The sequence below is a fragment of the Anolis sagrei genome, chromosome 5 (genome assembly GCF_037176765.1).
Source record: "Anolis sagrei isolate rAnoSag1 chromosome 5, rAnoSag1.mat, whole genome shotgun sequence".
Classification (NCBI taxonomy): Eukaryota; Metazoa; Chordata; class Lepidosauria; order Squamata; family Dactyloidae; genus Anolis; species Anolis sagrei.
The window spans coordinates 121,145,716-121,171,102 of NC_090025.1; the positions used below are offsets into that span (position 1 = coordinate 121,145,716).

General features: G+C 38.8%; 1 protein-coding gene across 9 annotated transcripts in view; it reads left to right on the plus strand.

The window, feature by feature from the left end:
• TAFA5 (TAFA chemokine like family member 5) overlaps positions 1 to 25,387 on the plus strand; it is a 382,319-nt gene that overhangs the window by 288,986 nt on the left and 67,946 nt on the right. For all 9 annotated transcript variants that reach the window (XR_009631606.2, XM_067469031.1, XM_060777804.2 and 6 more), the window contains one exon: positions 21,400 to 21,527. Coding sequence is in view for 8 of the 9 variants with exons in the window: in XM_067469031.1 (XP_067325132.1) it covers positions 21,400 to 21,527 (128 nt within the window). In the remaining variant the exon portion in view is untranslated. The remainder of the gene's footprint in view (positions 1 to 21,399; positions 21,528 to 25,387) is intronic.

The following is a 25,387-nucleotide window of genomic DNA, read 5'->3' on the forward strand; positions in this document are numbered from 1 at the left end:
CAGCTGACCTTGTCAGTAAAGAGTGTTGCTTGGGGGTTTTCATGGAGAGAATTCAGAATATACATCATTAACCCCCATCATCTGTCTAACCACAGAACTCACTTGAGCATACAGAAGGCATTCAGCTCATTCACTGTTAGTAGGGGCAATTTTGTTCGATCCTATCACAGGCTGCCCACATGCCTGAGAAATTCATTTGCCATCAAGCAGCATATGTAAGTCAAGTAGTATTTTCTTGCAAAGATTACTGCAAATGGATATAGATTAAGGTCTACTTTCTGTGAAGAAGAAAATTAATCAAAACAGGATTAAAGCTATACATTCCTTTCTTTCTGTAGAGGTGCTTCACTGATTTGTTAAATAATGGATTATTTGATGTACTGTAGGGGGACTAAGGTAGGTCACTTTCATCCTTGTCAGCTTCAGACTTCAGAACGTAGAGATCTTGATGTTCAGTGTCCTGGGCAGCTGATAAAATGTTAGATAAACACAATGTAATTTTTGCCAACCTGTTTCATATTGTGAATATTTTAGTTTTATTTTAAAAGAATAGCATATGAAAAAAGAATGTTGTTACAAAAAAAAGAATGTTTAAAAATTAGAAAAATAGAATAGAAACATGCATCTAGCTCTCCTAACAGTACCTAAAAGTGATTGTTATACAAAACTAAACAAAATCTGTTCTTTAGGGAAAGGTTGCAATGTATGAACTCTACAACTCAGACTATGCAATTTATTAATACTTTTCAGAGTGTACTGTTGGTATGCTGTTCTTCTTTCTCTGGTGATGATGGTGGTGGTGATGATGATGTTTCACAGTCCCTCAAAAAGACACATTATTTTTGTTTGTAACAAAGTTTTCAACTTGGTCATTTCAGCTAAGTCTGAAAGTTGCAGCCATTCTTTACATGTTGGTATAGCTGTATTCTTCCACTTCTGTGCACAGAGCAGTCTTACTGTTGTGGTCATGGAACTTAATAATTTTCCCTTTTCCTTCTTCATTTGCTCTTCCAGAAGTGCAAGCAAATGCAGTTTAGATTTCATTTGGGGAATAACCTTCAAATTGTTTTGTATCATACTTATTTTCGTGTCAGAAGGATCTTGAGATACTGCAAGTTTCTTCTGGTGTGAGAGAATTGGCCGTCTGCAAGGACATTGCCCAGGGGATGCCCAGATGTTGATGTTTTTACCATCCTGTGGGGGGCTTCTCTTATGTCCCCACATGGGAAGCTGGAGCTGACAGACGGGAACTCATCCCATCTCCCGGATTCAAACTGCCAACCTTCAGGTCAGCAGTTCAGCTTGCACAAGTGTTTAACTCGTACCACCTCGGCTCCGGTATCATACTATTTGGCTCCAGAACCTTTTTGCCAATTTGCACATCCACCTATATTTAGAATATTTTAGAATGTTTCAGATAAACTGTGATTTATGTTACACAGACACAGCCAAAACAAGTTTCTAATATGTAACTGTTGAAGGATTTGCTGTTGGGATTAAGAATTAAGATGGTAGGGAACTGAGTCATTAAGAAAGTGTACTGGCAGGAAGTTGGGCTAAATGACAATTGGGGCTCTACGATTCTCTGATTCAAAGACCTTAATCATATTTCTAGCCCTAAATCGTATCAGTGAGGTCAACATATAGGTAAATCAAACAGATTCCATAGATCTATTCAAATTAGACTCAAGTAACAGAATTCTAGCCAAAGCATGGTGAATCAGAACAATTGGAACCTTTTTATTTTACTTTTGGTTTACAATGATTTTGTGATCTTTTATTCAACTTTTTGATGGCAGAACTAATTTTTTTTTTTTTTAAAAAAAACAATATTCTACTTTGACAAAATTAAGTCCAGCACACAGGCATCCATTTATTCCACATGAACTATGGCTGGTGGTCCTAATAATTTTATGTCTTAAGTCAGTTAAATACAATTTTGAATAGCAAGGCTTTTATATAGTCATGTTTTAGCCTAGGTTGTTTTATTGGTTCATTTTCATTTGATTTCTTTTTAACTTTTTGTTTGTTTTCTATTTTATTTCTATTTTGTCTTTGCACATAACATTGAATGTTTGCCATTTTTGTCATCCGGAGTTTCGGGGTTTGGTGCCATCTGTACGCAGATGATGTCCAACCCTGTCACTCCTTTCCACCTGCTACTAAGGAGGCTGTTCAAGTCCTGAACTGGTGCATGGCAGCTGTTACAGATTGGATGAGAGTGAACAAATTGAATTTGAATCCAGATAAGACAGAGGTCTTCCTAGTCAGTCTCAAGGCCGAACAGGGCATAGGGTTGCACTCCTCCTGAAGGTGCAGGTTTGCAGCTTGGGAGTGATCCTGGATACATAGTAGAGCCTGGAACCCCAGGTTTCGGTGGTGGCCAGAGGAGCTTTTGCACAATTTAAACTTGTGAACTAGCTGCACCTCTATCTTGGGAGGTCTGACTTGGCCACGGTGGTCCACATTCTTGTTACATCCCAAATAGACTACTGTAACATGCTCTATGTGGAGTTGCCTCTGAAGACTGCCCGGAAGCTCCAACTAGTCCAACGCTCGGCAGCCAGGTAGCTTATGGGAGCAGAGTACAGGGAGCACAAAACTCCCTTGTTACATCAGCTCCACTGGCTGCCTATTAGCTTACAAGCACAATTCAAAGTGCTGGTTTTGACCTATAAAGTGCTAAATGGCTCTGGTCCACATTACCTGTCTGAACGTGCCTCCCCTTATGAACCATCAAGGACGTTAAGATTATCTGGGGAGGCTCTGCTCTTGGTCCTGCCACCATCGCAGTTGTGTTTGGTGGGGATGAGAGACAGGGCCTTCTCCGTGGTGGCCCCTTGGCTGTGGAACTCCCTCCCTAAAGAGGTTAGACCTGCCCCCTCTCTCCTGACTTTTTGCAAGACAGTTAAAGCTTGGCTTTGGGAGCAAGAGTTTGTAGAATAGATGGTTTTTATTTTATTTTAGGGGCCACATTTTTTGGACTGATTTGGAGGACATTTTAAACCCGGTGAACTGTTTTAAATGCATATTTACTATCACTTTAAGAATAGTGTATTTTTTGGTATTTTTATATTGTTGGAAGCCGCCCTGAATCCCTCTTTGGAGGTTGAGAATAGAACGGGATACAAATGTTCTAAATAAATAAATAATAAGTATTATTATTATATAAGTGCCAGTATTAAGTTGCTATGACAACCATGCACATTTTCTTGATCAAACTAGGACTAGGCAAAGAAAGATGCAAATCTATGATGTAAAATCCCCTTAGTGACATGTATATATTGGCAAGAAGCATTTGTTAATCCCAAATAACAACACCAATGACAACAACAACAACAAAACAGCTGTTCTGCCCCTTCCCCAGTTCCCATTGTCACTATTTGCAGCAGGAATTGTGAATACCCATCTTTTATGATTTAATTAATTTCTGAAAATGAAGGTAGACAGTTAATCAAGACCAGATAATCACCTTTGAGCAATACTGCATCATATTTAAATATGTGAATCCATACGTTAATTACAGCTCTGGCAGTACAACCTCAAAGAGAAGAATTTGGGATGTCATGTTATTTAGTTTAATTATTGAATTAGTTATTTAGTTCATGATTACTGTGTTTTTACTATGAGGGTAGTTACTCAGTAATACTCAGCCATAACTATACTAAAATCTTTAATTAACCCACTGATAACTGAGGACTCTCTTAGGAAATCTAATAGGGTCTTATCTTGCAGCTTTGTAAGAGAAGCTCTCTGGGGAGTGGGCAGGGGTGGCTCATCCATTACGCGAAGTAAGCGGTCGCAGAATACCTTTTTTTGGCCAGGGGCGCAGAGGCACCTCTGTAAATGCCCCTCGACTGCCACTTGAGGAGCGCCCCCTCAGCTCACAACAGCCTTAGCAGTCCAGCGGGAGCCTCGGCTTTCTTGCCTTGCTGCCGGGCGATCCTCTTCCCAAAGGGGCCGGGCCCTTGAGCCTCGCCTAGTCCCTCTCGTTCCTGCTCCACCCGGGCACTGGGTGCGTGAGCAGAGCCAGCGCTCAATCGTTCTCCGCGTTCGATCCCTTCCCCATGACCGGCTCCCTTTCCCCAATCTCTCTTCTCCCCAATCTGCGGGTGGGCCAAGGGGCGGAGCCGCCGCGCCTGGCCTGCTTCGTGTCCGGAGGCGTGTTTGAAGACCCCAGCATGCGCACCAAAAGTCGCCTCTTCTCCTGACTTTCTCTTCAGCCATTGGGACCAAGAGAGAGAGAGGAAGCCCCTCCGGCTGGAGGTATCTCCCACCTCCACTCCCTTTGTTTTTGCACCTACCTTCAGGAAAGGTGGGCATCTCCACCTCTCTCTCTCTCTCTCTCTCTCTCTCTCTCTCGGTCCCAATGCGGGCCAGGCAAGGGAGCAAATGCAGCAAGTATAGTTACTGGGATGTATAGTTCACCTACAATCAAAGAGCATTCTGAACTCCACCAATGATGGAATTGAACCAAATATGGCACATAGAACTCCCACAACAAACAGAAAATATATATCAATGATTGGTTGGGGGAGGGGCGCGGCAAAATACTGTTTGCTTACCGTTGAAAATTACCTAGGGCCGCCTCTGGGAGTGGGGTGGCTCTTAATGTTGGAGGAGCATCAAGTGGGAACACTGTTCTGAATACAATTTTGAATACACAAGCAAATGAATAATACAGCAGACACAAAGCAAAAATAGCTATATGATAACATGGTTACACTTGAAGAATGAGCAGAAAATCACCTTATACCTGCATCTACTGGTCAGAGAAACCTCAGGCCTGCTGTGGAGTACAGTAGTCCAGACTAGAACCAGGAGCAGCTGCGCAGACTGCTTCCTTCCCATTGCAGAAGAAAGACAGTCCTGCACACCCTGTGGCGCTCCAGGTGCTTCAGACTGCAAGTCCCTAAATTCCTGACAATTGGACAGGCTGGCTAGGGTTTCTGGGAGTTGGAGGCCGAAACACCTGGTGCTGTGGTCCAGTGGTGCCAAACTCTGTTTGGATGGCCAAACCTACGATGCTCATGTTGTAGCTGTTCCTGTTCCCACACTATGGAGCGTAGTAAAAACAAGATGGTCATATGAACAACAGGGCCAGTTCTGATTCGGAGTATGGTCAATTGTTCAAACTACCCTAGAGTGTGGGGCCTTCTAAACAGAGTTTGTCACCACTGGACAATCTAGACCAGGCTTGTGACCCACGAGGTGTTTGGACCTTCAACTCCCGGAAGCCCTTGGTACCACTTCCTTCACAGGTATTGTTGGTGGGAACAAGAGACAGGACCTTCTCAGTGATGGCCTCAGGGTGACTCCCTCCCTAGCAAAATCAGATCAGCTTCCTCCCTCTTGGCCTTTAGGAAGAAATTACAATTTAGCTGTGGGACTAAGCCTTTGGACAGTAATTATTTTTTTTTTAGGTTCTTGTGGGTTTTTTCGGGCTATAGGGCCATGTTCTAGAGGCATTTCTCCTGACATTTCGCCTGCATCTATGGCAAGCATCCTCAGAGGTAGTGAGGTCTGTTGGAATTAGGACAATGGGTGTCCAGGCTGATTCATCAGGTGCTCTACTATGGCTGACTTCTCTGGTTGAAGTAGTCTGCAGTGCCTTTCAACCAGAGAAGTCAGCCATAGCAGAGCACCTGATGAACCAGCCTGGACACAGCATATTATTTGAGAACACAGAAATGCTGGACCACACCAACAACCACCATGTCAGACTACACAGAGAAGCCATTGAAATCCACAAGCATGTGGACAATTTTCAACTGAAATGAAGAGACCATGAAAATGAACAAAATCTGGCTACCAGTATTAAAAAACTCTAAAATTACAACAGCAAAACAGCAGAGAGGAAACAACAAGGCACATCTTAACACCACTCAACAAAAGATTTTCCCAGGCTCAGGCAGGCCTTCAAATGCTAATGAAGGTGGTCAGTTGAAACATTCACACCTAGCTCCAGCAGAGAAGAGCTCTTTGCCCCACCTCAGCCATTCCACAGATATATAAATCCATTGTCCTAATTCCAACAGACCTCACTACCTCTGAGGATGCTTGCCATAGATGCAGGCAAAACGTCAGGAGAAATGCCTCTAGAACATGGCCCTATAGCCCAAAAAAACCCACAAGAACCTAGTGATTCCAGCCATGAAAGCCTTCGACTATATATATATATATATATATATATATATAATGTCAGGAGTGACTCCTGTTGTGAGAGAATTGGCCGTCTGCAAGGACGTTGCCCAAGGGACGCCTGGATGATTTTTGATGTTTTTATCATCCTTGTGGGAGGCATCTCTCATGTCCCCGCATGAGGAGCTGGAGCTGATAGAGGGAGCTCATCCGCCTCTCCCTGGATTCAAACCTGCGACTTGTCGGTCTTCAGTCCTGCCGGCACAGGGGTTTAACCCACTGCGCCGCCGGGGACAGTAATGGAGTGCATTAAGTGAAGTTGAAATATGTGCAATAATGACTGGAATGGCTATGGACTATGATTTCGGACTGTGTGGTTTTTTAATTATTGGTTTTAATGTTTATATGTTTTTATTGTTTTGTTTTAATGCATATATTTATTATGTTTGTTGTGTGTGGCATTGAATTATTGACTATTCTAAGGCCGCTCTGAGTCCCCTTCAGGGTGAGAAGGGCGGGGTATAAATACAGTAAGTAAGTAAGTAAGTAAATAAATAATGGATAATTCCCTTGCTTTGCCTAAGAGGCAAAACAGCAGTAAGTGATCTTGGTGTGTGTTGGGGTGAGAAAGCCCTATCTTTCGTGTGGATACCATGGAGCTGATTCTTGCCTGTCCTGTGTTGAAATGCCCATGTCTTTCTGAAATGTGTATGAATGCACTTTAGTCATGTAGATGGAGAAGTCCATTAATGTCTCCATCTGAAAAGTATACACAAGAATTCATACTTTTTCCATTTTTAAAAGTAAACATGTCATGGAAGCAAGACATAATGGTCTCAGAGACAGAATAAGAAGAAAGTCTCCTTAAATGTGCTTGATAAATCTCCTCTCTGTCTTTATTTCATCATAACCACAAAAATATTGAAAAAGAAAATATTATGTAGTTTTTATGATATATGATGCTGTTTGGTATATAAACACATGCCCTCCAACTGTTGCAATTTGTTAGAACAGCCCAAATTCTCTCTCCTCCTGCTTTTTCTGGTGATTTAAAAGTCCAGATTTCTTCTCCAAGTTTTTCCCCTGTCTTTGATTAACTTCAATTACTACCAACTGAATTTTAAATGCCGAAGTAGTTTGTACTCAATTAACTCAGCAGGAGGGAGAGAAGAGATGATCTTATCTTTCCCTGTAGGCTCAAGCAAAAGCAAACTACTGTAGCTTCTGCTAAGAACTTCTCTTAGCACATATGTCCCAGTTGTTTGGCCACATACGCCCCAGTTTTCATCTTCTGAAACATTGTAGGGTATGTAAACATATTATTCTAAATACGGAGGGCCAAGGTTTTGGTATAATGAAATCTAGTGTCTACAGAAATTTCAGTTTTTGCATTGGTAGAGTTCTGATAACTACAATCCCTAAGAATGTGGAACTATTATGGATATGCGTAAACTTCTAAGGCCTGTGGTTTGGAAACTTCTTTGTGCTTTAATTACATTGGTCTGAGGCGTTCCTCAGCACTTCACTGAAATGCAGGGGGCTAGAGTGGGACAGGGAGGAAAGCTTCCTACGCACTTTCCATAGGTGGTTTCTCAGCAGTGATTACCGAGAGGAAATGATGCATATTCTGCAGTTGGAATATTCATGCTGTTTTAATGCCTGTACATTTTGTTCTGTCAGCATTCCTTGAGGTAGTGAGATCTGCAAGCAAGGGAAAGGAACTTCTCAAGAGGGGTAGCTTTAATTGATTAAATTTTCTTTTAAAGGGCAGTGGTATCCCTTACAGAGAAAAAGCATGAGATCATCCTTCTGTTCTCAAAAGGCTGACTTCTGAAGTACTACATTTCATTTGTAAGCAGGACCAGCAATGAAACAGATTCTACTTTTTCACTCAGAAGTCATTGTACTGTTGATGCTGCTCATAACATGCATTGTGTGAACTGTTTGTTTCACTTGGCAGAAGTGAGTAGAAAGTTATTGTTATTCCCTTGGATGGATCTGTCAAAGCTACATCCATAAAGTAGCATGTTTTTCCAGTTTCTATCAAACTACAGAGCTACAAAATATTAAAATTGAAATACTAATAGTGAACAATTTGTAAGAGAAATCTAATACTCACAACAACAATTCACAGATTAAATAATTAGTAAAGGCAAAGGTTTCTCCTGACATAAAGTCTAGTTGTGTTTGACTCTAGGGGGGTGGTGTCAACAGACACCTCCAAGGTCATGTGGCCAGCATGACTGCATGGAGTGCTGTTCCCTTCCCACAGAAGCAGTACCTATTGATCTACTCACACTTGCATGTTTTCGAACTGCTAGGTTGGCAGAAGCTGGGGCAAACAGCAGGAGCTCAACCTGCTCCCCGGATTCAAGCTGCCAACCTGCCACCAGGGGCCCCATTAAATAATTAGCACTTAATTAAAGTATACCATGGATGCCTTTGGTTTAAACTGTTAAATCTTATCCCATCCACTCAAACTCCAGCAATTTGCAGAAAGCCTGGCAGGCCAATCATGTACATAGCCCTGCTGTGCTAAAAAAAAAAAAAAACCAACCTTACACCAAAATGAAGTATGACAGAAAAACATCAACTCTATAGGGTGGCTTCTTTGCCAGGGTCTGGGTAGCATCAGCTTTCCATAAGAGATCTATACACTAAATCTAAGCCACACTTTCCCCACATCATACCAAATCTAGGCCACACTTTCCCCCAAAAAATTGGAGGTTCAAGAAAGGAGGTGGAGTCCTAGAAATGTGGACATCATAGATTTGAGGGTTTTTTTAAAAAAAAAAAACAATGAAGAGGATCAGGAGCTGAGTAAGAGAGAAAGAAGCCTCTGCTTCCCATAACCCGCACCTTCCTTTTGTGTTGCCACTGACTCACACTCATGGTGCTTAGAGCTTCTGCCCTTCCCTCTCCCTGTTCCCTCACCACTGGCTTCCATTTCCAATTGCAGTATGCAGGACAGGGAGAGCAAGAAAGATGATAAGACCCCTGCATCCTCTGGGTCGCAACTGTTTCACGACTCTCTACCTTCAAAATATACTTGAAGCAAGGGCAACACACCCAGAAAGAAACAAGGAGAGTAAAATGAGCTCCAAACAACTCCCAATGTAGTTCAGCCTTGGGAAGGTGTGTATGGGAGAGGTGGGTACGCGCATATTGCATTGTGTGGAGGAGGGGAAAGGAGCTCTGAAGACATCCTTGAAACCCTATGCAGTTCAGGCTTTGAGAAGGTGGGAGAACTGTCTCCCAATAAGTAGTTTGGGAGGGAAAGGCAACATTAGACGCAGGGTGGGCAAACTGTGTGTCTTGCATTTGAGTTTTTTTTCAAAATTCAGAGCAAAAAAAAAGAGCTGCCCCTTAAAATTGATGCCATCCTAAATTCAGTGTAATACAGTGTTCTTCCTTGAAGACATTATCCAATCAGCAGCCCAAGGAAGCTGGCCTTTTCCCAGATAGGTGGAGACTTCACTCTGGTCTATCGGGAAGGGGTATATCCCTTCGGTGCTGCTCCAGCAGTCTGACCTAAATCTCCCCTTGCCTACCCACACTATGTCTTTATCTGTATGGTTCAATGTTGTTAATATTGTGAAATGGTGTTTGCTTTTTGGTAGGTGGCACAGTTAAACAATTGTGTGGGCAGAACTGTTGACCTGAAAACTTGAAGGTCAGTGGTTCGAATCCATGAGACAAGGAGAGACTCCTGCATGCTCTAGGTCACTGGGATGCGAGGATATGAGAGAAGCCTTCCACAGGATGGTAACACATCCAGGCGCCCCCTGGGCAATGTCTCTGTGGATGGCTGATTCTCTCACACCAGAAGCAACTTGCAGTATACTCTCAATTTTCTTCTGACACGATAAAAAAAAACAACTAAGTTGCTTAGGACTAGAAGTATTTTTCCCAGGTTTTAAATGGTTGCATCTTTTAATACTTGTCTAAATACAAAATTCAGTTATATATATCTCATACACATAACTCGAAGGTAATTTTAAATCATTTTAATAATTCCATGTATGGAACAAAATTTATATACACTGAAATATCAGAAAACAAAGGTGTCACTATCTCAGCCATTCATGTGTACCATTTTAACAAAATGATGTGGGAATGGAAATACATTGAGATGTTTTCCTATTCACTTGCCACATCTACCATGAGAGAGAGCTTTTTAGCAATGCAAACATTAACGCCCTATAATGTTTTGCAGTACTTCATAATCCAGGCCTGTTAACATGAACTTAACTTTTCTAGGATGAGAGCGCTATTAAACAATTATTGCTTAGGCAACCCTGAAAGAGATTGATTTGTAACAAATTTTAAACTGCGGCACAAGAATCCAAATACTGATAAATAATTAAAATCAGGCAGAACAGAATGAGTGCATATTATAATGTGATTTTATTATGAAAACATATAGTTCTATTTTTGTTTGTAACATCAAACATAAAGCAAGTTTTGGCATTTTGTTTGTTGTTATTTGCAAAACCAGAAAATTTATTTAATAAAGACATGCAAATTTTTATTGTTTTGACATTTGTTGTATGGATTCATAAGGTTTGTCAGTAGTTTACATTATTCCATCATCATAGTTTTCATTTGCTTTTTTGTTGTTTAGGGCACAGTATCACTAATAAATCAGCAGTGTGTATTTAACATTTCATGGATTAAGACCCCTGTAATTAAAAATGTGCCAGCCCAGACTTTACCTGTCAATCAGAAATATGTTGTGCATATCTTTGACATCAGATACATATCTAAAAAGATTTATGATTGACAAGAAAATTTATACATTCTCCTCTGTTTTATCAGCAACTGATGGTTCTACAGTTGGATGTCATCACCCTAGTATTTTTTTTTAAAAAAATGATAGCTTGTCAAGTTATATAGTTCACCATTTACTTTCTGAAATAAAAGGTATGCACTTGTGTGGGATGATAGCGAGCTGTTTATGTTAGTATAGGTGTGGGATGATGTTCACATTAATTTCTTCTTTTTGATAGACACAGCTCTTGCGTTTCACTCTCACAGCCAATCTAGCAGTCACAATTTATCCAGCCGTGTGGCCAATATTAACAGCACTAGCTTGGGTACCCGGCGATGCCCGAGTTTTTTGAAAAGGGCATTGTTTGGTTTTAAATGTTAGGGTTAAGGTCATTTTCCCCCAAACTGGGTTCACAGTTCTCACTTTTATTATATACTAGCTTGAGTACCTGGCGATGGCCAAATTAGATAATTTGTAATGCTATTTATTTGAAAAAGCTAGCCCCCAAATCACCCCAATATGTTCTGTTGGTCATCGGGGTTCTTTGTGTCAAGTTTGGTCCAGACCTGTCATTGATAGGGTTCAGAGTGCTCTCTGGGTGCACTGTGAATTACAACTCCCATCTGGGTGAGTTAGCCCTCCCAAACCTTCTAGTATGTTCTATTGGTAATGAGGTTGGTTGTGCCAAGTTTGGTCCAGATCCATCATCGTCTAGGTTCACAGTGCTAGGTGAACTATAACTACTTTAAATCAAGTTCAATTCCAACCAAACCCCTCCAGTATTTTCTATTTCTCATGGGGGTTCTATGTGCCAAGTTTGGTCCAATTCCATCCTTGGTGGGATTCAGGGTGCTCTTGGATTGTAGGTGAATTACAAATCCCAGCAACTCCTCTCCCAAATGTCACGGTCAGTTTCCCCTAAATTCCACCAGTATTCAAATTGAGGCTTATTGGGTATGCATGACAAGTTGGGTGCAGATCCATCATCATCTGAGTTCACAGTACTTTCAGATTCTAGGTGAACTATAACTCCCCTGAATCAAAGTCCATGCCCACTAAATGCCCCCAGTATTTTCTGTTGATCATGGGGGTTCTGTGTGCTAAGTTTGGTCCAGATCCATTGTCAATGTGGGTCACAGTAGTCTCTGAAAGTGGGAGCCAATAGGAAATCTGCCCATCATTGTTCACGGTTATTATAGATATGGATTAGAAACATTCAATATCTAATTTCTATGTTGAGGTGGAGAAATGATATTTCTATGATGATCACAGACACACACCAAATCCAACTTGATTGCTTCCTCTCTATCTGATCCTGCTAGAGAAAAAAATTCTTCTACAAGATAAGTTTATTTTGCAAGGATGATGCTTTGTCCTTGAAATGCACCCACCCCTCCCCCTAAGTCCCCAATTAACAAAAATATACCTGGTCACAGTAAGTTCCCATCTCGCATCTTCCATGCACAAGGGAGTGACACGTGCCAGGAGACCATGGGGAGGGATTTCCTCATGCAAGGAGGGTGCAAGGAGGGAACTTATGGCAACCAGGTACATTTTCTTTAACATTTACAGTGAAATGATTATAATCAGGATGGCATGTGGCCACATACACACCCTGGGAAAGCCCAGATTTTTTGGACAGAGTGGGGAGTCAAATCTGAGCCGAAGTAGGGTTTTTAAACCTGCTCTGGCACAGATGTTTGTCCTGTCTGGAAGCACCCTGAAAATATAGCAACCTTAGAAAAACAAAGTCAGTCTGGACTGAGAAATATTTAGCTGTTTGCTTAGAAACACCATATACTGTTATATTGACTTCCCTTATGAAATAAAGGTGGAGTATAAATATTAGGGCTGGGCGGTTTCGTTTCGTTAATTCGTAATTCGTTAATAATTCGTTAACTTTTTCAATTACAAAACAATAACGAACCATTCTGGAGCAATTTTTTTAAAAAACGAATTTTTAAACACGTTTTGTAAATGCTTCGTATTTCGTTATTGTATTCGTTTCGTTATTGTTCTGAGGTCGTTTCGTTATTATTTCTGCATGTCTGGGGCAAGTTTTTTTGTTTAATTAGTGAAAACAAATTATAATATCACACCAACAGTCAAGAACAGAGGGAGAGGGAAGCTTCAGAAGTTTTTGGAGGTTTTTTAGCGTATTTTGCGGTCGCGTCCGCCATTAACGAATCGATTCATTATTGTTTTGGAAATCGATTCGTTAATGTTTTGTAATTTTTTACATTTACGAAATTTCGTAAATATCGAACTTTTTAAAAGGAAAATTTTGTAATTATTTTAAATAACGAAACGCAAAAACCTCCAAAAAACGAATCGATTTTAGAAACAAATTTTTCCGTTGTTACCCAGGCCTAATAAATATAATGTTTTGCTCATCACTTCATTAATCCTGTGCCTTTTTGGCAGACTGGAACCCCAGAACACTGTAAGTTGAGTAAGGAGTGAAAACATCTTGTAGCGCTCTCCACCAAGAGTCTTGAGTATTTTTTTTTAAAAAAAGAAGGAATGTTCTCACTCAAGTTATTTGCATTACAACATGTGCTTTCTTTCACCTTTGTATCTTGCATTTGGTGTGCTTTATTCTATGATTGGCCAATGGAAATGAACTTGTAATTAATTTGCATTTATAAGATTATTCCATTATGGGAATGAAGCAGGATATTTGTAGGGAATACACATTCTCTATAACATCTAATTAGACCTCTGAAAGCAGGAATATACCACTGACTTTGGAAAGTTGTGACAAAAGTGGTAAGGCAGCACTGGGAAGACCAAAAATCCTGTCAAATTTTGAGATAGAAAATTAATGTAACTAGAGGCAAAATCTTTAATGAAATACCAATTCCACATTTTCCAAGACTCGTAGAGAGAAAAAGCAACTACTTCATCACACTAGAGCAGTGGTTCTCAACCTGTGGGTCCCCAGATGTTTTGTCCTTCAACTCCCAGAAATCCTGACAGCTGGTAAACTGGCTGGGGTTTCTTGGAATTGTAGGCCAAAACACCTGGGGACAGGTTGAGAACCACTGCACTAGAGAATTAATCCAATTTAAATCCAGTTGCTGCCTCCTGCAGAATTCTGGGGTTTGTAGTTTAGAGAGGAGCCTTTAATAGCCTCACTAAAGTACAAATCCCAGAATTTTGCAGGAGGCAGAACCCGATTTAAAGTGGATTCATTCTCCAGTGTAATGAAGTAATGAACCTTGCCTTAGAAACGCCCACATTTACAAAGCACCTGAGTTTACTTCAGGGAAACCATGTGTATTATGGAAAAGTAAAGACTGATACAAATGTTTGCATTTTTACAATGCATAAAAATGCCTTATAGTCAGTGGGCAAAATGCACGGATTATTAAAATATGTGCCTTTGAGACAAGTGTACAAAAATCAATATAAATTTACATACAACAATTAGAAACAGATTTTCTGGACCTGCAGGTGGCATTCAGAGAAACATTACAAAATCAGGCTGCTGATTTTTTCATATTCTTTATTTAGAAGCAAGAGATATCAAGGATGGATGAGCACCAGTTAGTTGAACTGTAACCTTTCTTCTAATATCTGCTTGTAAAGACATTTCTTTCCAGATACCTCTTGGCTGGTAATGATCACCATCACTTTTCCTTCCAAATATTAACAAGTAGGTGTGTACCTCTGATTAAAAAGAAAGAAAAAAAGAAGGAAGATATGTTCAACTAAGTCAGACTATATATCCACTTCAGTCCAGTATTGGGTACTCCAGATTGGGAACTTGAAACTCTGCAGATGTTGCAAGAATAAACCTTCCATCAACTCTCATTGATGGCTGTATTGGCTATGGATTTGTGAAGCTGGAGCCCAAAATGTGGAGAACCACCATTCCTTATACTGAGGCTACTCTGACTGATGGCATCTGTTCCAGTTTAGGACCATCTTTCCCATCACTTTCCATCTCACCCATCAAACTGGAAGTATCAGAACGTTTCTGCATGTAAATCACACTGTGTCACTGAGCTACTGTCTCCCCCATATGTAAAACAAAGTTGATTGTTTGTTTTATATGGCGCTGAACTGCTACCTATCTGTAAGGCTGCTCTGAGAAGTGTGAGAAGGCTAGATTGTAAATATGGTAAATAAAAAAATGCAAAAGTGGGAATTAAGAGAATTAGAGTTGTATGTTTTTGATACACAACAACACTAAGGAGCGTTGAGAGATCATCATCTGCATTATTTTGATATTTGGTAATTGCTCCTCGCATCTATGGTTTCTCCATTTTCTTTTCCCCTTGCTCCCATTAGCTATGGCAAGCCCAACATAGTGGTGACAAAGTGAAATGTCCTAAAAACCTGATCTCTGTAGTGGTTTCTGCTGGCATGTCAGAGATCAGTTTAAATTTTTTACTTTGCTTCCAGTACACTAATTGAATACAGCAGAGCGGAACAGCAGGGGATGGAAACAGAGCACAGTGAGTCCTGACAAAGATTTCTCTCTAGAGGCAAGCATTCAATTAACATCCCTTGTTAGACAGCAAAAACTAAGTACCCTGAAGCTATCTGACTCTTTATTTGTTCTTTCCCCTAAAACTAGGATTTCCACAGTTTGGGAAATACTCACTGAAGTGTTTCAAAATCTAATGTCAGTCTTTATAGCCTTATTCAAGGTGGTCAGCTGATTTGGATATAAATGTGAAAACCACTTTGAAAGAAGCCAAAGCAGCAGTAAACTTTCGGAAAACTTACAAAGCATGGTTGCTGATCACTTTCAGTTTTTAACTCGTGTTAAAGCTTTAGGGTAACACTTAAGTATGTCCACATGTGTATTTCCATATAGTGTCTTATGTTAATCTCTTAATTACTGCTCAATATGAGTCTCATAAAATTTTCAAATGTTAAAAACCATAAGTCCATACATTGATTCCATGTTCCAGGGAAGGTGTTTCCCTAGTTATGGGCAATTATTAATGCCATTGTCATTTAAAAAAACAGTATGTGGATTAAAAACAATTAGTAAATTGTTACTAGTGAAAATTCATATTACCAAATACTTCAGTATAAATTCAAAATTCAGACTCTTGTATGTACTTCAGTATAAGTTGAATGAATGAGCCAAGGGCTGTTCTGCAGAGATGAGAAAAACAGTGCCACCTCTTGATGCCATTTCCACACTCAGACATTCAAAAAAGACTTTTTGCCACTCTACTGATGAAATTTAAGGCACAATATTTACATTCTCCCATGTATGAGTCCAACCAGATTTTTTGGATTTTTTATTAAACATCTACATTTCTACATAAGTATATGGAGTATGTATATAACAATATGAGAATGGTTCTCTTCCATCTCAAAGTGAATTGTGACGAGCTACTGTTCAATCATCATTCATATAAAATACACATACATTTTCATTTCTCCTGTAATTTATTCTGTATTCTAAAAAATGACCTACTATACTTTTAGACAAACACATCTCTACTGTGTTTTATTCTTATTTAGTCAACAATCCTATCTGTGCCCACCTAAAACCAAGTGCTATAGAACTCGTTGGAACTTACTTCCAAGTAAGCATGTACAGTATATGTTTGCATGTGGCCATCATTTCATTCAGGATCACCATGTTTCCATTATTCTTGTCATCTGCAGGATTTTTGACAATCTTGACTCATTCAGAACAAGTTGTGTGGTGAAGCAAGCAGCATGTACACCGCCACTTTTCTTCTCTCTATTACTGCAGTAGATGAAAACACCAGGAATTCTTTATTCATTGTTATCATGTACACTGGAAACCTGTCTTGGTGATTCCCATAAAATGATATTTGTTCTCAGCTTACAATTTCCAGCTCTTTTCAAAACTACAAAGCCAGGATACCCATTTCAAACAACAAATTGAACAAATCACTCCTACTTTGTTTGGCAGTTATGAACATCAAAGTTACAATGTACATGCTGTGGACTTCATAGTAGCCCAGGATGCTCCAGAAAATAGGCTTATCATTTTATACAAGTGCAGCCACTTTCTGTTTTATGTGTTTTATCTGCAGAACTGTCCATAACTTTACTCATAGTTTTTCTCATTTATTGCTATTTTAGGGATGCATCTATACTGTTGAATTAATACCACTTAACACTACTTTAACAGGCATGGATCAGTGCTAAGGAATCATGAGTTATATCATGATTCCATAGGATTGGGCCATGGCAGTTAAAGTGATTTTAAACTGCATTCATTCTTCAGTGTAGATTAAGCCTTACTGTACTTCTATGTCAACATTACAAAAAAACCCTCTGTTTTGGATGGTGTGAAGTTCTTTAAGAATAAGTGGGGAAATAATATATGATGTTTCTTCAAATATGTATGTTTCTTTAATTTGCAGTATCAGATATGATGTGATGTGACATCTAAAAAGCCAATGTGTTTCTAGGCAGTATCAATAGTATAGTGTCTAGATCGAAGGAGCTCAAAGTGTCCCTCTACATTGGTCAGACATTATATGGAATACTCTGTCTAGTTCTGGGCTGCACAATTCAAGAAGAATAAGCTGAAATATTTCCAGAGAAGGGTGACCAAAATGATCAAAGCTTTGGAAGCTAAACCGTACAATGCTGACCATATTTAAATATTTGAAATGATTTCAAGTTCAGAAGGGGGCATGCTTGTTTTCTACTGCTATGGATGTTAGGACACAATGGAACAATGGATTCAAATTACGGGAAAAATAGATTTTACCAAAACATTAGCAAGAACGTTGTGACAATAAGAGCAGTTCAGGAGTGGAATATGCTACCTGGAGGTCAAATGGAGTCTCTTTCCCTGGAGGTTTTTATGCAGAGACAGGATGTACATTTAGGTTCTTGCATGGCAGAGTACGGTTGGACTGGATGGCCCTTGTGATCTCTTTCAGCTCTAGAATTCTATGATTCTACGATGTAAAATGCTATTCCACTTATGAAATGTATTTTTAATTGGTAGGATGATTGACAGGGCATCAGATGTTTTTGCTTTCTCTTGCATGTGTGTTGCAAGCAGTTTTTAGTTTTCAGAATATGTTGGCTTGAATGTTATTTTGAATTTCTTTGGGAAAACCTTGAAGTTTTCACAAGAATGCAAACAAAACGTATCTGTTTTGCCTCCATCATTTTGTAGGCTATGAAAACAGGAAATGTGATGTCATTCCTCCCTGAGTACCATAATCTATATATCTTCATCACCTAGTTCACATTGAGAATGTCGGAAGGTTGCTAGGCAACTTCTCAATACTTTACCCCTTTCTCAACCAATGAAAAAGGGAAGTAGTCACTAAGCAAAGTAATAGTAGCTTTATTCTGTGATTTTGAACACTGTGAGAAATAGAACTTCTGATCTGTTTTCAGGCATTCTCTGTGACATAAGCCTTCTCAGAGTTCACTACATATGCTAGTTAAATGTTTCACATTGTCACCCATAAATTTGAATTCATTAGGAAACCGATGGGCTGAATGCTCTGCATTGGTGTGGGTATGATCAAATTTAATTTGTTCCTGCTGTTCCAAAATAGTGGGTAAGATTGGAACTGTTTGGATAAAAGTTGCTTTATTATCCTGCACTACCAGCAGGTGAAAAACTGCAGGTTGGTTTTAAACTTCCTTTGTAAAATAACTTTGTGTTGCTTGACATTTTACACTTTCACAAAACTGAATATTTGCATTTTCAGATTGTGGCATCCTACATGGACATTTTTCATTTATGCTAACAAGAAAGGTTCACCAGCCTTTGCTACCAAGAGGGTGACATAACTTGAAAGGTTTACTTATCAAAGATGATCTAAGTCACTCCAAAAGAACATACAGCTACAGTTTAAAATGTAATGTTGTACTTCTACAGAACTAATATTAGCTCGTTGAGATATATAAATATCTGGAAAAGGAATGTTAATAGCATTTAGAAGGAAGTGATGATGATGGTAATGATTATTATATTGAGAGAAGCCTCATAACAGTAACGTTTTCTGTTTGCCATTGATTTTTGAAAAGATACACAGGATGAGAATTCTTTTGGACATTTCTAACCTTTCACAGAGCTATAGTCATGTATATACCTTAGATCACCACTTTTTAAACATGGGATCCTGAAAACAGTGACAATAGTAAACATTTTCTGAATACCACCTCATGGCTGTTTTAGACATTTAAACAAATTTGTCGTGCAGTATTTACAGTGGACTTTGCAGAAGATGCTTCAGCTTTAGCTTGCTTCACATAAAGGAAAATCAGCCTGTTTAGCAACCCTTTGTTATCAGTAAATGTTTGATTTTTCTACCTATGTTATATACCATATACGTTCATGTAAACATTTCTCAAGTGAAAAAGGAGGCAAGTGGAAAAAGTTTAAGAAGCCCTGCCATATAGTACATGTACGACAGTTTTGTGTAAATAATCTTCTATACTATGATTAAATAACACATTGTGATTTGTCTACTGGCAAAATTGTTACTTAATTCAAAGTTGTTATGATATGCAGAAAGAAAAATGTTGCTGCATCTGATGGCAAAGCAAACATTAAAACTGATAAATCAAAACTGAGGTAGAGATCGAAATAGTTGTTTTCACTCAAACGAAAACAAGGTAGGGTGATGCATGTTGTTGCATATAGTTATGAATTAATGAACACAGCATAAAAGAAAGTCAGAATCTAAGCTCTTATCAAATTTTATTTGCAAGAGGGTCATGTCTGAGATGAGGTCAAAGAGCGGTCTTCCCAAAAGACTAATCGTACTTGTTGTTTCTGCTGTCTCGTCCTTTTCCCTTTAGAACTTATGGCTGTTGTTTTTTAATGAATGACAATTTCTCCACTATGTAATCATTTTTAGATGTACAGTATTTTTATATTTTAGATGTACAGTATATCATGTTTCCACCCACCAAGTATATTTTAGATGTACAGTATATCATGTTTCCACCCACCAAGAATCCACTCAGGCATGTGTAATTTGAAGCAATGTAATTACAGGACAGTGCTATTGAATAACAATACAATAAAATTGCAATAGAATAAACATAGAAATAAAATGTTAGTTAAAACAAATCAAAACAATATTGACATCCATCAGAAGCTTACAGGATACTACAGTGCATGAGAAAAGGTTGGTGCACATTGAACTGCCAGTAAGGGCTCATTGTCTTAGCCACCCATGTGGACAATGTTGAATTTTGGTGTGTTTTCACATTCAGGATAAGGGTATCCAATCCATATGGAAAATGATTACACGTTAATGTTCTTTTTAAAATGTTATACAGTTACAAGGTACTGAACTGTAAGGAACTGGTTATGATTCCACTATGAGACGAAGCGGATTTTTAGTGTAGTATGTAGTTGTTGTATAGTTTATATGTTGTTGTAACTGGCTTCTTTGTAATTGTCTTTTATGTGTACTGTACACCACCATGAGTCGCCCTAATGGGCTGAGAATGGCGGTTAATAAGTGCATCAAATAAATAAATAATAAATAAACACCTGAAGTATATTGAACCTACATGGTTTTGCCTATGTGAGGAGCAGCTAAAAAACTTCATATAAAAATAGGACAGACCATAGAAATCAGTGGAACCTATGAAATTATTGTATGTATAATGATTCCCCATAGTGTATGGTAGATATAATACCCACATAAAAAGAATAAAAAAAGAAATGAATACCAAGAATCAGAATGATCTGATATTGTCCATAGTCTTGAATAAAACTTCCCTCTTTTTTTTTTTTTAAAAAAAAATCTTTTTGCAACAGTAAATCTGGCTTAAATTAAACATTGTGTTAAATGTTTATTCCTTATTCTGAAAAAAGGTAATCCAGTTTTATGGAGTCGAATACAAAAGCAAAATCTATACACATCCCAGCCTTCCACATTTCTACTCAGAGAAAAATTCATATCCGCTCTAAGGCTAAGACTTTCAGCATGATGAAATACTGTGTTGAAGTTAAAATATCTAATGTAGAGGGGCTTTCACTTCTGTTATATTTGATCTCCTGCTGGTTATTATAAAGGGGCTTTGAAAATGGCAAAGGATTGTGTCTTTTTAGCTTCTTTTCTTTAGGATTATAGCCTAAGTGATGTGAAATACAATATGACCCCACATCCATGGGGGATATTGTCCCAGACTTCATTTGTATACACGAAACAGTGGATAATAGATGAACCCTATTCAAATAAAGTATTTCCGGTCCAAAAATACTGTAACTCACACTCAAGAACCTAGAAAATGCTTAGATGGCGATATTTTGTCAGACATGGATAAATGACACCAGAATATGTTGAAACAACTTCAAGACATTCAGCTTGATATAACTAAATTTCAGTAGTCAGATGCAGTACTTACTTCTTATTACTTTTCATTGGTAACAAGCTTCTCAAGTTGGTCACAGAGAAGAAGGGGGAATTGAGGATGTGAAGTTCATGGAAATACAGCAATTGGGATGCATGACATGCATGCTGATCCTTATTCTCTTTTCCTGTCTACAGCACGCATTATAAAAACAAAACAATGGTGTGAAATGCTTCCATGTTTAGAAGGAGAAGGCTGTGATTTACTAATCAATAAATCAGGCTGGACCTGTACGCAACCAGGTGGACGAATAAAGACAACTACGGTAAGTTTTTTTTTGTTCTTGGTCCACTTTATGTTCTGAAACTTTTCAGAGAGTAAAAAATGTGAAAGAAGGAAAAGGTGCTTAGACTAATCATAAAATCCACAGATGTCATTCAGATATGTGTATATTTTTATGTAAGTGCATACATATATCTTTCAATAACATTTATAACTTATCCATTCTCATCCATGTCCTGGAAAGTGTTGTGCTTTTGGTTTTTTGTAATTTGGATTGATCTTGATAACAGCTCAGAAACATTAGATGGTCCAGAAAGTGGCTTTAAGACTTCTGCTCAGTGTAACCCTCTGGTGGCTCAGTCGACTTGATGTTTTACATGAGCGCCACTGATTCTTACTCTGGTTCTCAGCTAAATGCAAGGTGCCTTTGATCTTTAAATCTCTGGAGCCTTTCTTTCATATATCCATGATATAGTGCTTTAGCTGGCATTTTTGATGTGAGGTTATCTGTTATCAGAAATGGGTTATTTTCATGGTATTGACATCTGAAAGAAAAACTGTTTCTGTAGAGAGGCTTGTATGCCCAGTGTATTAGTGTTTTGACTTTTAGTGCTCCTGTTATATCTGGCATTTGTATAAGCTTCTTACTATCATTTGGCATTATGCTCTGAGATGAAGTCTTCATTGACAACATGTTTAATTGAATGTTTAACATTCAGTTTTAAGATGCCATTGATACTTTTATTTTGATTTTAAGCTGCTTTGAGCATTGCCTGGGTGGAAGAGTGAAAAGTAAATTATCTCCATCTGATGAGGGGGAGGAAGAGAGAATGGAAGAGAAAGAAGAATGTACTGTATGTGAATAATTTAGATCAAAAAACCAGTTTGATAAGCATCATGGCATCAAAATATGCCTGAAATCACATTCATGCTATCTTTACACCTCACTTCCCACCTGATCTTGATTGTCACTCAAATGGTAAAACATCCTACATAGCTTTTAAAATTTAGAATCCTCGTAGCAGGGTATGTTTCATTGACAAATTGCCTCCCACACAGAAAACCTATTTGAGATATAATTATTTTGGTTTTAATTTACTAACCTCTAAATTCCTGTCCCTTCTGCTTCTGTACATACTTTGGTGCCAACCCCAATTTTCTAGTGTTTGTATTGCCTGATGAAAAATCAACCCTGAGTTTCAAGATCCTTGTATTTCATGAATATATGGGGCCTCAGAGGCATCACTATAATTTTAGAGTGTGGTTACATGACCGTTTACTGAGGTTGAAACTAAACCTGCAGTTACATCATTTGGATTTATATCACTCTCCTCCTCCATCACTAATAAAGTGCTTGCTTGAAATAGTGAGAGGGGAGGGGTGAATCTCTCTTCTTCCTTCTGGAGGAAGACTCTGCTGCAGCCTTCTCTGATAATCAGGATCAAACCACTTCATACTGTATTTTTTTTCAAAAACACAGAGGACTAAGATATTGTTAGAAATTATTAGCACATGCAAAAAAGCATGACTGTTGTTGCCTATTGCTATTATTGGCATCCTTGTCACTATGCTTGTCATGATTTTTTTACCGTTTCTCAGCTAAAGTCAGAGCTACTTTCATGACAACAATAAAAAATAACCCCAACCCCGTCCTTGAGCTTATAGTCTGATATACCATATAATTATGTAGCAGTTCTTAGAATGACAAGTTAGAAGGGGAAATGTTCATAGAATGCTGAAGCAAAATGTTGCTTGTGTATGAGCAGAAACAACAGAGCAGGTGTGGGGAAAGTGTGGTTACTTCAGAATCCAAATATCTTCCCCAAATATTTCCTATTGATACAGGACAGGCTGATTTTTTATAACCAGGTTTCCACCTCAGAAAGAATCATCTCCTGGGTCTAAATCACTCACCACAACATTGTAAAAGCCCCCAATTCCTCATAGAGAGACATGGAGGCATTTTAAATAAGGGTGAGTGGCTGGGTGAGTAAAAATCAAATGAACAGCACTTTCCCCAAGTTTGTCCTGGATCCAAGAAGGATGCAGTTAATCCCAAAAGCTATATATTTATTAAGACAATTAACAAACAGAACTCTAAAATGTGCATCAAGGGTAAAACAATTCAGCATCTGCCTTCTTCAGTTGCCAAAGGTGAAACTGAACAGCATAATAGCTGGCTGTTGAGAATACTACTATACAGCTACTTTCATCTCTGGCAACTGAAAAAGGCAGAAGCGGAGATGTTTTACACCTGATATATATGTTTAAGTTCTTTTTGTTCATCGGTTCAATAAATACAGTATTGTACACACATCTATCCACAGAGGACACATTCCCAGAGCTTGCATGGATATGCAGAACTATTTGCAGATAATAGCAAATCTGTTATAAATGAAGAGATTCTGGCCCCAAAATACCATGCAGTCTTACTGGACTTACGAGAGGACATACCATTTTTACCTCATAATAGTCACACTTCCCCCCTCCCCCTTTGGGGAGAGAGGGGCCTTGATTATTATATGATGGAAATATCTTGTAGCTGAAGGGTGCATACTTATATGCCTTAGCAAGTGTATTGGATGGACATTTGCAGGGAGAGCTAGAAGTGTCAGTTAGCTGTCGGCAACTGAGGTAAGTCTGCTAGCTTTTGTTCCCTCTCCAACCCACACTCCTGCCTCTCAGAGCTACAAAGGCTACTCCAAGGAGCAAGTGTGGAAGCAGAGGTGAGACTATTATGTGAGGAACTGTTAAATCCACAAACCACAAACAGTGTGTGACTATTATGTGGTAGCAACTGAATTTCCAAAAAACCAAATAGACACTGCTTCCCATCTCTGCCATCATGAGTGTGCACACTATGTCCATGATATGTATTTATGAGAAAGGATAGTATCGTAATCTTCCACTAAAAAAAGGAAAAACTTGGGAAGGACTGGAGGTATTTTCAGGTGGATTTGAAGAACAACAAGAAGGTGATAGCAAACCTTGGACTCTACACTGTATTGCTGCTGTATTTCACTATAGAAGCACGCTCTAAACTCATCCTGAAATAACTGCTTTGGCAATGAGTCTCTCAACTTGGTGCGTAGGAGAAGGGGCAGTTTCATTTTAATAATATGCAAAATTGTATCAGTTTCCCTATCAACAACTGCTTCTTTTCAATGTTTCAGGGATATAAGTTGGCAGTGTGTAAATGTGACGAGGCACCATTTTGTTGGTGTTATAGGGGATATTAATTTTAGTACCAAAATGTGTATGTGTGTGTGTTGTCAATGATCCATCACTGTTTAATTGTTACTTAATTAATCCATTCTCCTACATGATGCAGTTTTGACGCATGGAACTTAACAGAACATTCATGCTCCAATTCCCCAGCAGCTAACCTTTTAAACTTCTGTGATTTTACTGCTAAATTGGCTGAAGTGGGAAATTAAAGAGTATGAAGAAGCTAAAAGAGAGCTCACACTAGATAAAGGGTGTAATTACTCTGACATAGAGCTCAGTGCTTTGCTAGTAAAATTTACTAAGAATCTAGCTTCACCAAGGGACATGCCTTTGTTAATAGAGTTTATTCACACACAGAGCAACTTAGCATTTCCAGCCATTAATATAAATGACATGCTGGCTGGGTTGGAAGGGTAATTTGTTCCTTACCCTGAGCTTTACTATACTATAGTTTGTTTCTACTGACAGGAGTCAGAGTGAAATAGTTCCCCCCTGCTACTATTCATATAAATTTCTCTTGTTCTCATGCATATGCACACACAATTTATTTCTGGGTTCAGTTATATAAAGCATATGGATTTGACTACCTAGCTATGGAGCACTGCAAGTAACTTCATATGTGTCACAAATCACATTCATTGAATTTTCTCTGATATCAGCTCATTATAAAGGAGT